General features: G+C 38.4%; 1 protein-coding gene across 5 annotated transcripts in view; it reads right to left on the bottom strand.

Moving 5' to 3' along the window:
- The window catches only part of LOC129262062 (sodium- and chloride-dependent glycine transporter 1-like), a 56,598-nt gene extending 41,958 nt beyond the window's left edge, over positions 1-14,640 (bottom strand). Inside the window, exons 1-2 of one of the 5 annotated variants that reach the window (XM_064100291.1) lie at positions 12,954-14,622; positions 8,728-8,886 (exon numbers count right to left, since the gene is read on the bottom strand). In XM_064100291.1, coding sequence (XP_063956361.1) covers positions 8,728-8,794 — 67 coding nt within the window. In that variant the 5' untranslated portion in view covers positions 8,795-8,886; positions 12,954-14,622. Of the gene's footprint in view, positions 1-8,727; positions 9,108-12,360; positions 12,599-12,953 lie in introns of those variants that run through there. The other 4 variants (XM_064100295.1, XM_064100294.1, XM_064100296.1 and 1 more) reach the window with 4 other exon arrangements.
- Positions 14,641-15,132: the final 492 nt, after the last annotated feature.

Below are 15,132 nucleotides of genomic sequence, written 5' to 3' on the forward strand. Positions count from 1 at the left end.
ATGGCACACCATCTGTCCCATAAAGGCGATTAGCACAAATTTTTGCCGATAAACTAATATTCTTGATTGAAAAACAAAAGCAAAAAAGAGTTTTTCACAAAAACCTAGTTTATTAATTGATATGTTTGCCAAACATATCAATTAATAAACTGTTTTATGCCAAAAGACTCAGTTTATTGGTGAAAGACAAGGTTTTTCAAGTGATAAACTTGATTTTTCAATAAAAAATGTGAAAAATTTCAAAAAAACTAACAAGTATTTCAATATAGTTTTTCAATTTTGATATTCAGAGTTATGTCGAATCTACGGGGGTGGGGTAAAGGTGTTTAATAAGATGATGGGATCATTGTCACTGGGTTCAAGAGAGCTGGAAGCGGGGGGAGCAGGGGGAGCAGGGGGACACTTGCTGCCTTCCCCCGACAACCACACTAAAATTTGAGGATGGCAAAAATATTTATTTCCTCTCCCTTTTGCCATATATGCAATTTTTTTTCTCATGGGGAAAGGGGCAAGAGGCATTGAGATTTAATAAGAAATTTGAAAGTGAGGGAGTGAAGTAACGGAGCTTGTCATTTGGGCACTACTGCATTTTCCAAAGTAAAATTGCTTGATTTGATGAAAAGTAAGTTTTCAAAATGTCTAAAGGGGAAGGGGATAACTCCCCCCGCTGCCCCCATCAAATACCTTTATTAACTTCTGAGAAACAACTCTAAAGAAAACGAAGTTGATCAAAATTGAAAAAATAATTTATTGGTTCAAAAACTTGGTTTATCAGTGATAAATTCACTTTTTCACCGATAAAAGTAAATCACTTGAAAAGCTCAATTTATCAATAACAGCCGTGCCGACTTTGAAAATGACTATACAAAATAATCATTCACAAAAACACTATCATAACAGAATAGTATGTTCATTGACCCTAAAATGACATTTGACCTTGATCATAAGACCTAAGACTTAAGACCTAAGACTAAGTGATACTTGATTACCCTCATGTCCACATTTCAGGGAGTATATCCATAAACTTTCAGTTACATGGCAATTCAACAAATACCCCAAAAGTGGCCAAAGTTCATTGACCTGATGACCTTTTACCTTGGTCATGTGAACTAAAACTCATGCAGGGTGTTCACTCATACTTGATTACTCTTGTGTCCAAGTTTCATAAACTAGATCCATAAGATTTCAATAATGATATTTCAACAAATATAACACCAACATTGCCAAAGTTCACTGACCCTAAATAACCTTTGACCTTGGTTAGGATGACATTTCAAAAACTTAACCTTCAGTTAAGATTTCAATGTTGACGCAGCCGCCATCGAAAAAAAGAGCGCCTATTGTCTCGCTCTACTGTGCAGAAAGACTGTTTCATCTATCCCAAAACAGAGTTTATCAGCTCTCGACTGAGTTTATCACCTTTATTAGCCTTTTGTCAAGGCCCTCGCGACTTGGCTCTATCCTCGTCAGGTAGTGGCTGATACAAGACTAGCGGCCTGGCGATACCCGAGAATTGGCGATACACGAGTGAACACGCGAGCCAAACGACTTGTCGTGAGGGCCTTTTGGAACCCGACTTGGATTTCTTATGTTAACCGTTGTTTCCGAGTCGGAATTGCTACCTGAGAGGTAGCGGCCAATCAGCGAACGTTTCTCGCATGACATCAGCAATATTAAGTATGCAAATATCGACTCTCGCAATTCATCATGGCTGCCTACGAGTTCGAAGAATTATTGCTGAAAAGTACAGAAATTGCATCGCAAATGCTGAAAATATCAGCAACAAGGAACTACAACTGAGGGCGATTCTATCAGTCCTTTGAGGACACGATACGTTCGTAAGTCTCCACACTGTATATGGCAAAAGTGCCATTTACCAGGCCATCTCATTGTGCAAGGATTATCTTCGAAATCAGGTCGCAGGCACCAGAACCACCATAGACTGCACACCTCCATCAGCGTCGGGTATAATGAATGAACCACGATGGCAGGCAGTGTGAAGCTGCTGTTCTGATTAGTCAATATTCGGAGGGAGACTAATTAGCATGCTCATGAATAATTCATAGCAGTAATCTTCGTAGGCCGCTAGTCTCATTTCAGCCACTACCTGACTAGGATAGAGCAAAGTCACGAGGGCCTTGACAAAAGGCTACACCTTTATGGGACTCTCTCTCAATTTCTCTCCCTCTCTCTTTCTTTCAATCTTCCCATTAAATTCTCACAAAAACTACATTCAAAGATGCACAAGGATGTTCGGCAATAAGAATGAATTTTAACCTCTTTCTCCACACAAACAAAAATAAATAGGGACTACATGTAACTATGCTAAAATGCCGACTGCTGAAATTTTCATCTTGAGCACAAACCGTAGACATACAGTGTAAAATATCTGGGGGGTGTTTCACAAAGATTTAAAGGACAAGTCCACCCCAAAAAAAAGTGGATTTGAATAAAAAGATAAAAATCCAACAAGCATAACACTGAAAATTTCATCAAAATCGGATGTAAAATAAGAAAGTTATGGCATTTTAAAGTTTCGCTTAATTTCACAAAACAGTTATATGCACCTGGTCGGTATGCAAATTGGCAGACTGATGACGTCACCCACTCACTATTTCTTTTCTATTTTATTATATGAAATATGAAATATTCTAATTTTCTCCTCCTTGTCAAGTGAAACAAAGTTTCATTTCTCCCTGAACATGTGGAATTACCATTGTTTGATATCATATGGTTCAGTCAAGTTGGTCCTTATTGTCAAATCTACAAAAAAATGAACTATTGTATAATTCAAACAATAAAAGACAAAAGAAATAGTGAGTGATGGACATCATGGACTGACTCACCCAGTTGTGCATATCACTATTTTGTGAAAAATAAGCGAAACTTTTAATAAAATATCATAACTTTCTTATTATACATCCGATTTTGATGAAATTTTCAGCACTATGCTAGTTTGATTTTTCTCTATTTATTTAAGTCAGCATTTGCCTGGGGTGGACTTGACCTTTAAGTATGACTTAGAGTCGCAGTTAAATGCCTCGTTGCGTGCAGTATAAAAGGCATGACCGCAAAGATCAGATCATGTGAAGAGGACGCGCACTACTGCATATTGATCAATAAGATTGCACGTACATGTACCATATCTTCTACGCGTCAGTATTTAATTGCCACTTAAGTCATACTTAAATCTTTGTGAAACATTCCCCTGGTGTAAAATTACTTTTTCAGCATGATGACCAAGTGTGTATAAATTCACTAATTTCCTGACTTTTAACTGGTAGAAGCAGTATCATCTCTATATCTTTGCTCAAAATACAATTTGGACAGCATTTGACTGACATTTCTCTCATGGAAGACATTGCCTTTTTAATAGACCATGTAGTACCGTAAATAACGGTCTATTAACCGCACCTTTTTCTCGGCGGGATAGAAGCAAAAGTCGGGGGTGCGGTTTATCCACAGTGACGGGTCTGAGCCAGCCCGTCGTAACCCCTCCCGAACATGTAAGACGTCTGCCAGTTCACAACACATCGAGTGGCCGGGCGTAGCCGCCCAGGGCAATGTCGTTTAGAGGGGTATGAGCCGCGGGTAATGAGAAGCGATTATTACAATCTTATCAAATATTGTCCATAACAAACGCACCCACCTTCATGACACTAATTTCGACTTTATTCTCGGTTCAAAGCAGCAAAGTTCCCTGGCTAAGTTAAAAGAGACGCCAAGCATACTCGGTAATATTTTGTCACAGCTGAGCGAGCGCGAGAGTTGAGTGAGCTGAACTAGCTTGCGTTGTATTGTGGTTATAGTGCGACTTAAGCTGGCGCTATTCATTTTAACCCTCGATCCCCTCCAAAGTCCCGTTTCTCGCCAGCTTATTTTTTCTTTCCCGTTTGCTTTTCATAAGATACCATGTACACCACGCACATGAGAGACGGCACGAAGCCGTAAAAACAACTGTAAAAAATGCAAATTTCTTTGTTTCTTGAACCTTCCTGTAATCCCGTATCCAAAATTCATGCTAAGACATGGAATGCTAGTCAAATTCTGAGAGTGATTGTGAGTTTGTGATGCAAGAAATGTGAATGTTTCTTTCTCCTACGTCGGGAAAGACACAGATCATTATTTGATAAGATGTACTGGTACCGTATCGTAGTTTGCAATGTACAAGAACGGCAGTGCTGTGTGTGTGTACACCGTGACTGTGAGGCGAGTGAGTGTGTAAGTGGCCAATATTGTTGGGACCTTTCTTTCTTGCTAACATTTGTAGATTAATTGATCAAGAACAGCAGATTTTCGCATACCGGTAATCTCTTCAATTGGATACTTTGAAATCTTTAACTTAGTTTTTGTTTCTTCGTACCTCAAATAAAATGTGAGGATTTTTTTTTTTTTTTTTGTCCAAAGTTGGGGGTGCGGTTAATCCACGGGTGCGGTTTATAGTCTGTTATTCTCTCTGCCTTGACTCAATAGTAAGGCAATCATAATATATATATAATACCCTAAAGGAGAGTCACACAAAAAATAAAATGCTCATTGACTTGATTCATGAACAAATTTGGCAATTGAGCTCTCAAATTTTAGGTAACCTCTTGCTGGATGGATGGACCTACTTCATGGGGAAAATTTAACCCCTGCTGAATGAAACATGTGACTTGCCTGTCTAAAGTTTCAGTAAAGGGTTACAGAGCGAGTCAGAAAAAAAGTCCCATTATATTAGTTTGAAGTTGTCTTCCCTAACATTTAATCATTGATTTATTGATCCTCATATAGAGCTATTTGCCTGCATATTTTGGTACCATTTTCATGTGGATCTTTGCATGCATGACTGACTTTGAGGCTATCTTCAAAAGGTCGTAAAATCTCAGTTGCGCAAAGTTGCTGGGTGAAGAATGAAATAAAGTGTGAAAAAAGGGTTATAACTCGTGTGCAAGCACCTACCTATCCTTCCACACACAAACCTCATATATGCACAACCCATCACCTCTACCACATGCACATCATCACCACCAACACACACTTATGAATGGTTCAACGTGCTTCCAAATTAGGCAAGCCATTGTGAAGTCATGTATACATCCCGGGGGGGGGGGGGCCACTTACATTATCGAGTGGATACCATGCGCGACCAACAAAACACGTAAAAAGGATGTCTTTTTCAAGATAAAAAAGGGGTATTTATTTCGCAGGGAAAGTTACGTGTTTATGGTCAAATTTGCAGGGATGATAAAACAAAATTAAAACGTTTTATAAAGGATTTCCTTTTTGCCCCAACACTACTTGTTTAGAGTCCGATTTGCACGAGATGTGGAAGGTGGGTCATACTAAACCAAAATTGATGTGTAAAGGTAAACCAACGACCAAAGGACCCGTGACATAACAATAAAATATTCCTGTACTTGTTTAGGGGTTCATTTCAGGGAATACTTGCCAAGAGTATCGTTTTGTTCCCAATACTTGTTAAGGGGTGCATTTTCAGAATATGGAAAATAGGTGTTTTTCAAGACCCCATGGCGTGCATGGTATCCACTCTTCAATGGAAGTGGCCCCCCGGGTATACATTTAGATACTTGTCAATTATTCAACAATGAAAGACATAACAAATGAGAAATGGGACATGGGAAATGTAAACACTGCTTTATGAAGAGTTTAGTGTGTGGGTATATGGATGGATGTTTCGTGTGTGGCACAATCACAGAGACAAACACAGATCCAGAGAGGGGAGGGAGGACACCCGAATCGGAACAAATTTGGCTAAATTGCGCCGAGGTCAGACCGTTACTCCCCGAATGATATACCTTCGGGATAAGTTCCTGAAGTTACGAGCATGCGCAGAATGGTCTGATGAGCATGCGCAGAATGGTCTGATAAGCAGGCAAGGCGCGAGATTCAAAATCACTAGTTCAGCAGCCACCCACAGCGCCCGCGCCCAACTACACGCTGGGCTTAAAGTTCCCGTAAATTGCTTTCACATTGCCAAAATACCTGCGACCTTGGAAAAATCCCCGCAAAAGTTTTCGTAATTTTGACAAGTACCTACTTTTTAATGGGTATTTTCTTTGGGGGAGATTACGCGTAATTTGCTTTCACATTGCCAATATTACCTGGTATTTTCTGATCGGGTAAATTTCCCGATCAGAAAATACCTGGAACTGACGAACTTCGAGGCGGTCTGAAACCACCTTTAATATGTGTATTCAGATGGATTCGCAGCTAATTCGGCTCCAGTGCCTTATAAAAACACAAAACCACAGCATTTTGTGATTCACACTGGACAAAAGAAAAAAAAAAGGGTTGATATCAAGGCCCTGGTGTTACACATTTATGTTTTCTACCAATGCCTTATTGCACCGAATAATTGAGTCATTTTATTTACCCAAAATATTCAGTTCATCAAACAAAGTGTCTAATACTTTTTCTCCTGATAAAATCCACAAAGAATTGATTGTATAGCTATTGTATTAATTTTCTAAAAAAATATCAAGGACCTGATGTCATGATACACATTGATTTTTTTACCAAAACCTTATATATTGCACTTAATTTCATTGTATTTACCAAAAATATTCACATGTACAGCTTGTGTACCCCCTCCTCCTCTTCATTCTCCTTTAGAACTTATTCTCTTACTCACTCTTACTCCTTCTCAATCTTCTACTCCTAGCTCCTCCTCCTTCTTTGTATTGACGCCTACAGGCGACAATGCTCTGTTGTTGTTCGGTATTCCTATTCCGTCGTCTTCTTCTTCTTCCAAAAAATCCCATTCGTTTAACATGTAGTTTTTGTTAGCTCTACCCTGACTCTGTCCCTCATCCAAATTCATCCAAATTTGGTAAGACATGTTGTCCAGCATCCCTAGTTGTGCACCTCGTCTTCCATTTTCCAATATCACTCATGCATGACCATCCAGGCACCATTTTGTAAATTTCAAGTCCATTTAATTTGCATACCATTCCTAATCCCGTCCTAACTCCCTTATCCTGCATGCTACAGACTTCTAACAAATTGCAGTAGATTGTTTAAGAGTTGTTCTTTCATACAAAAACTACAACTTGCCCTTCATAATGCCATCTTCTTGCCCTAAATTCAAATCCAAAATAGTCTACATTCAAAAAGTTCATATTTATTGAAATGCAAATTAGGAAAATCTAAAATGGCCAGAACTTCTTTGTTTTTATTCATTTTCTTCTCATATTTTCATGGTTCACTAATGGTATCATCTTTCACAATTCAACAAATTTCACGCATCAGTGACCATTAAATTTAGAAATAGCGCCCTCTATTGCAAAGTCAACAAATAGTAAAATGACATTTACTTTGTTGTTATCATTCATTTCTGTCTTATATTTTCAGGGCTGGCTAATGATACCATCCTTCATAATCCATATGCTTTTTAAGCATCAGTGACCATTACATTTAGAAATAGCGCCCTCTATTGTAAACTAAAGAAATATTAAAATGGCCATAAGTTCCTTGTTTCCATTCATTTTAGTCTCATATTTTCAGGGTATGCTTATTGTATCATTCCTCATAATCCATATATATTTCACACATCAGTGACCATGGCCTTTAGAAATAGGGCCCTCTATTGAAAAGTCGAATATAGTATAATGGCTTCTTTGTTGTCACTCATTTTGGTATAATATTTTCAGGGTTTGCTTATGGTATCATCCCCCATAATTCAAGTGGTTTGTTACGCATTAGTGACCATTACCTTTAGAAGTAGCGCCCTCTATTGAAAAGTGCAAAATAGTAAAATGGCCATAATTTCCTTGTTTTCATTCATTTTGGTATATTTTCAGGGGTTGGTTATGGTATCATCCCTCTTAATTATTACGCTTTTTACGCATGAGTGCCCATTAAATTTAGAAATGGCGCGCTCTATCAAAAATTCGAAAATAGTAAACTTGCCATAACTTCCTCGTTTTCATCCATTTTGGTCTATTTTCAGGGTTTGCTCAGGGTATCATCCCTCATAATTCAAACGCATTTTTAGGCATCAGTGACCATTACCTTTAAGAAATAGCGCCCTCTATTGAAAAGTCAAAAATAGTAAAATAGCCATATACTCCCTTGTTTTCAATCATTTTGGTCCCATATTTTCAGGGTTTGCTCATGGTATCATCCCCCATAATTCAACTGGTTTGTTACGCACAAGTGACCATTATCCCTAGAAATAGCGCCCTCTATTGAAAAGTCGAAAATAGTAAAATAGCCATAATTTTTTTGTTTTCAATCATTTTGGTCTCATATTTTCAGGCTTTGCCTCTAGTATCGTCCCTCATATTTTAAATGGTTTTTACGCATCAGTGATCGTTACCTTAATAAATAGCGCCCTCTATTGAAAAGTCTCACAATGTAAAATCGTCATAACTTCCTTGTTGTATTATATTTTGGTCTCATATTTTCAGGGTTTGCCAACATAATCTAACTTTGTTTTACGCATCAGTGACCATTCCTTTAACAAATAGCGCCCTCTAATATTTTGAAAATCTATATAATCTACAGTTTTCTCTCTACCTCCTTCTGTTTTTTGCCCTCTATTAAATCACAGTCGTCAATGCATGCACATCGTTCTGATACGATTGCAGTTCTTTTCTTCTTCTCCTCCTCCTTCCTCTCACTCACTCACTTTCTGTTTTCAACTGCTCCTTAGAGTCCCCAATTTGTGACCAACAAGCGGGTCTTCCCCCTTCAATCATTTTACTTCATGAGCTGGAAACTTACCTCCTCCATTCTCATAGCACATATAAGGAAAACGCCACACATTGCCGAGACCGATGGCATAGCCCATGGTTGAGAGAATGAACTCTACCCCACTGCCCCATGTTTCTCTTGATTTGACTACTTCTTCTGGCTTGTTTTCCACCACATCCTCATTGGCTCCTACATACAAAAAAAATTGATAGAAAATATCTTATAAAAGGCAAAATCTTATCTCTTTGATATAAAGAAGTACGGAGATGGTAGATGTGTCTTTGACTTTGTTCCCCATTGGTGTGACTGCTAGCTCAAGACACAGATTTCATGGCCAGGCTAGGAGAACTTCTATAATTCACAATATAGCCCCTTTTCTAATGATTTAGATGAGGATAACCAAACCTTAAGTATTTTTTAATCCCCTGAACTTGTGCTCACTGTACCAGTTCATACATGACTGCACATGTCCTTACAATTGCTATTAGAAAGTTTTCGCATTTACTATGGAGACATGTTCTATAAAGCATTGATTCCTTTGAAAATGCAATTTAAATCAATTTGAGAGCTGATCGAGAGGCTTTTGTCGAAAGCTGGTGGACTGGGACAGCAGATCATTCAACGATTGCAAATAAGCTGTCCAGCTTCAAGAGATTCCGATGCTGTCCTGGTACACCAACTTTGCGACAAAAGCCTCTCAGCTCTTCATTGTGATTTGACTTGCATTTTCAGTCCAGAATGTGATGTAAATTCATCGAGTCACGATCAATACAAAAATTAAATCTAACAAGTGGAGCGCCTCTGGCAGTCTCACCTGCATCACATGAATCAATATAGCAGCAGTGCTGACCCTTTGAAAACAACTACAAAATAATTATTCACAAAAAAACACCATTCATATAATGATACAATACCATGTTCATTGACAATAAGTGACATAATTTGACCTTGATCATGCAACCAAGACTTTTCAGTGATACTTGATTACCCCTATACAGTAACCACATTTTATAAGCTATAAACTTTGAAAGTTATGACAGCAATCTAATAATTACCTCCAAAATGGCCAAAGTTCAATGACCTTAAAATGACCTTTGAATTTGGTCATGTGACCTGAAACTTGCATGAGATGTTCAGTGATACTTGATTACTCTTACGTCCATATAACGTTCCTATCTACATGTAACTGCTGTGTTAGATAGGAACGTTATATGAAAACTGGATCATAATTCACAATACCGACCCTTTATCACCAAAACTTTAGATGCTAATACATTTGATCTGATGAGCTTAATTTGAATGTTTACAGCTGCCAGTGAATCAAATCAACCACAACTGGAACCAACCTTTTACTTCCATTTTGTCAGACATTTTCCCCTACTTTCCATAAAATTTGCCTGCATAAAAATAAAATGGCTGTTTAAATGATGGCACTGACCTTTAAAACTAAAGAACTTTCAAAGTAACCCCCCCCCCCCACCCACTATGATATGTTGTTGTTGTTGTTCGTTGTGGGTCGTTTCCACACCCAAATGATCTCCTCTCCACTTTGATAAAGTACAGTTCAATTACACAACTATTGACCATAACCTCAACAATAGGTCTCAACCCTAAGAAGATGGTGAGAAAGAGCTTTGAAAAGGGATTGCAATTTGAATGAAAAGCCTATACAAATTCTCAATTCAACCAAACAAAATGCTGATCCCAATGAATGCTATGAAAGTTTTCAATTTTGAAAAGATTTCAGCAAATAGGCTACCATGTGAAAGGACATTTTCTGTGTTGTTGTACAGTATTCACACAGGGTTTTTCTGAAGAATATCAAAGTAGTATAGGATAGCAATCCAAGATATTCAAAATTATTTTCTTTTTATATTCAATCCAGTCACATTTTGTATGTTGCCAGTCAGCTAAATAGCAATAGCAATGCTTCTTTTCAATATTTGTGGTAATTCCATCATTCCATCAGTCGCGGTCGACGAGTGATTTAAGCGAATCGCTCGACTCCACTCTAGCCTCTAATAACGAATTGAGTTACTTAATTACTAATTCTCACATTGAAGACAGCAATCCTGATCTTGACGTCAAAGGAGAATATATTGAACTGGCCGATAATGGCAGCATTTCACTTACATCAAAATTCGGTCTGAGAGTCTGTCATTTAAACATAAACTCCTTACCGAATAAGTTAGAGGAATTGAAGTTTTTATTAAAAAAATTTCCATTTGATATAATCTGTCTTACTGAGACTCATTGCGACAATTCTGTAGGTGACAATGAGCTGAAAATTGATGGTTATGACATGCTAAGGAGAGATAGAACCAGACATGGTGGGGGTGTGATGGTTTATGTAAAAAGCACTCTCTCATATCAACACATAAAAGAACTTGACTTTGGATTGGAAACGATCTGGATAAGAACCAAATTGCGGAAGGGAGCATCTCTTCTATTATGTGTTTTATATCGTCCCCCAAACTCTCCAGCTGATTTTTTTTATTCAGTGTCTGCGATGATGAGTAAAGCTTTAGATTTTGATTGTGAACTAGTAGTAATAGGAGATCTCAACTGTGATTTACATAGGGTGCGTTTATCCGCCACTTTTTTACCCTAGAATCATGATCTGAATCATGATTCAAATCATGATTCTGCAGAATCACGATTGCGTTTAGTCGAAATTGAATATAATCATGATTAGAATCACAAACATGAAACACGAAAAAAGGGGCGTTTGGAAAGACGTTTCTGCAGAATCACGTACGAAAATGTTCGAATAAACGATATCGTGATTACAATCATGATTCTATGACGTCATTTGTGTCGGGCTACTTTAGGTTTGACTCTTGCCAAGCTCAAGACGCGCTATACTCAGTGTATTTATACATAATATGATATGCATCCATTCTGTGTTGGGCATCACATCGTCCACTTCTTTTCATCTTTTTTTGGTCATGTCTTCAACTTCAAGTGAACTAGTAAATGAACTAACTGAACAGACAATGATATCAATTGTTGTTGAGTTAACAAGTGTCAATATGAAATTGGATCTACGCTAAAATTTACATCCCAAAATTTACATCCGAACACAATTTTCGATAAACCGACAAGAGGAATAATAAGTAAACAAATTGTGGTATAATAGACTGAATTCGGAAGGTACAGGATCGATTTTTGGAGAGCCAAAACACGTGCAAAAAAGTTGACCTAACTTCCTCTGTCAAACTGCGCACTGTGATGCGTACTGGATCGGTCCGAATCCGAGGAAAAACAGCTTTAAAATGAAGGTTGTCTGAACGCTGATTCTGTGGTATTGTGATTCATGTTTGTGTTTTGAATCATGATTTAAATCATGATTCAAATCATGATTCTGGCTTGAGGTCGCATAAACGCAGCCATAGTGAGAATCTAGATTCTGCATTGCAAACCCTTTTATCAGTTATGCAGGGTTCCCTTATGTCACAGTTAATCAAATCCCCCACTCGTGTGACCCAGTATTCTTAAACACTAATACATCATATATATTCAACATGTCCGGATGAGCACAACTCCACAGGTGTAATAAGAACCCATAACAGTGATCATTACTTGATCTACACGTGTTTAAATTGTAAGAGTTTCGACCGTGTTCACAATGATATCCAATAGTCGATTTGACATTTTCCGAACCTAGAAATGTTCTTTCCGATGAAGTTTTTTTCTTGATTCATGTTCCTATGGGGTCCTAGAACAAATTCAGCTTGGTTGCCCAAAGTTGCCGTTTGGGCAATTTAGCTAATTTGCATAAATCCAAAATGGCCGCCACATGCCGTCTTCAAAACCTAAGTTTTGAAACACTTGCCCCAAAATGACGAGGAATAACTCATTTCAGGGGTTTAGGGTTGTGTAGAATCCATTTCTGTTATTATTTTTGCAATATAAGGTCATCTTCATGTCAAATCCAAGATGGCCGCCATCAGATGCCATCTTGAAAAAATAAATTTGAACCCTTTGCCCCAGAATTATGAATAATAACTCTATTCGTGAGTCATTTGGTATGTTGATTCAATTTATGCTGTGATTTTGCATAAAGGAAAATGTTCAGATCAAATCCAAGATGGCCGCCAAACGCCATCTTGAAAAAATACATTCCGAGGCTTATACGTGTAAGAGCTAATGTAAAGGGATTTCAGTAAGAATACTCATTTGTTTTGTTAATTCTAATGTTTTTGGTCAAGGTTAGGTCACATCTGAGATGTCAAATTTCGGCATTAACTGCTCACCTTAGAATGAACCCTCTTTAGGTTTGGGCTATGATCCATTTCGCGTGTATTTTTAGTTGTTTTAATGTCCATCCATACTTTTGTACTGAACAGGCTTTTAGAGTCTTATTTTAATTTGAAAGTGTTTTCTCCATATTTTTTTCGAAATCAATGTGTCCAATGATTCGGGTAGGCATCTGTTCGTTGATTAAAGACGATGGTGTAGCGCTAGGTCCTACATTTTCGAGAGTGGCTGTAAGTGGCAGTCTCTAGACCAAATTTGTGCAGATGAAGGAGAATGACGCTGAGACAGGTTTAGATAGAAATGCTGTCCTAGCCTTCCTCCTAGGTCTTTGGTCTGCCAATTTAGCATTTCGATTATTTTCTGACGTCTTGACCCCTGTACTTAGTAGCTCTTCATAGAATGGCGACTATCATCTACATCTTTATAAGTGTTAGTGTCTATGCTGGCAAGTCATATATATGACGTTTGCAGGTGTCTGGGATGAGACCAGTCACACAGCTCACCTTACCTTGGCGAATCGCTTCTGGGATTCACCAAGGTTTCATGCTGCAAACATGCCCCAACCACTTGAGGCGCCTTTGACTAGAGAGCGAGAATAAACTGGGGATGCCAGCACGTACGATGAAGGGCCTCTGTACATGTATTTTTCACTTTGTCCTGCCATTCAATGTGCATGAAACGTCCGAGGCAGTTGACATGAAAGGTGTTCAGCCACTTTTTTCTTGGTCGGCGTACGTTTTCCAGGACTTCCGTACAGAAGCTTTGCCAAGACTGTGGCAGATTTTCATATTCTGATGCTTATCTCATTGTCCAGGGAAAATAAGCTAGAGACAGATAGTCGATCCAAGGTAGGTGAAGAGTCGTCCACAACCAGACGAGTGCATGCTGTTGATATAGATATCTGGAGGATTGTCAGTGTCTTGAGTCGATCAGGATTTCTGTCTCATAGGCTGATGGGTGATCAAAACTCCTTATATGCACAGGACAGGCGGCTGTTTCTTGTACTCCCGCTTCTTGAGAAGCAAGGGCGACATCGTTTCCATTCAACATCTTACGAATGAGAACCATCATGACCATTGTTTTGGCACGTAGTCGGTCTATGGTACGGATATAGAAGCCTTCTGTGCATTCGCCTAATGCATACTGGTGAAGCATGGAGAAGAAGATCCCAAAGAGTGTCAGGGCCAGGCGCAGCCTTGCTTCACGCCACTGCTCACAGAAACTGACAGAAGCTACCAGATGTTCTAGCGTTGTAGCAAACTGTTGTCATGGAATGATACGACCATGGAACAGTCCTTGGGGAGCCTATCTTCTGCAGGAGGCTAAATAGTGCACTCCTGCTGACCAAGTGAATGGCTCTTTTCAGGACGAAAAGTCCGATAATTATAAAGGAAGGTAATAAGTTAACTAATTTTCTGAAAAATCACTTTTTAATTCAAATAGCACTTCGAAGTCCTTACACTAGAAAAGTATAGTTGGACGTAAAAAATGATATGGACTCCCGAAATAGATCATAGCCCGAACCTTGAATTGTTTCAATCTAAAGTGAGCGGTTAATGACGAAATCTATCAACCTTCTGACCATCTGAGACATGACACAACCTCGAACTAAAGATGGGAGTGATTAAAAGAAATGAATCATTCTTACTGAAATCCTCTTAAAATGAGCTCCTACACATAATAGTAACCTCTTCAGGAAAATGTGTACGCTTTTAGGGAGAGTACTTCTTTACGGTTCAATAGTCTTGGTTTTTTTTTTAATATGGCGTTTAGCGGCCGTCTTGAACATGTTGGATTTGATCTGTAGATGATCCAATATTGTAAAATTATTAACAGGAATGGAATCAACATACCAAATAACTCACGAAAAGAGGTATTATTCTTGATTCTGGGACAAAGGAATCATAAGTTAATTTTTTTTAAATGGCGTCATCTGGCGGCCATCTTGAATTTGACCTGAAGATGACATTATATTGCAAAATAGATAGCAGAAAGAGATTCCACACATCCCAAAACCCATAAATAGAGGTATTACTCGTCATTCTGGGGCAAGGGGATCAAAAGTCAATTTTTCAAGATGGCATCTGGCGGCCATCTTGGATTTGACCTGAAGATGACCTTATATTGCAAAAATGATGATAGAAATAGGTTCGACACACCCCTAAACCCCTAAAA

This window comes from Lytechinus pictus, chromosome 5 (genome assembly GCF_037042905.1).
Source record: "Lytechinus pictus isolate F3 Inbred chromosome 5, Lp3.0, whole genome shotgun sequence".
NCBI lineage: Eukaryota > Metazoa > Echinodermata > Echinoidea > Temnopleuroida > Toxopneustidae > Lytechinus > Lytechinus pictus.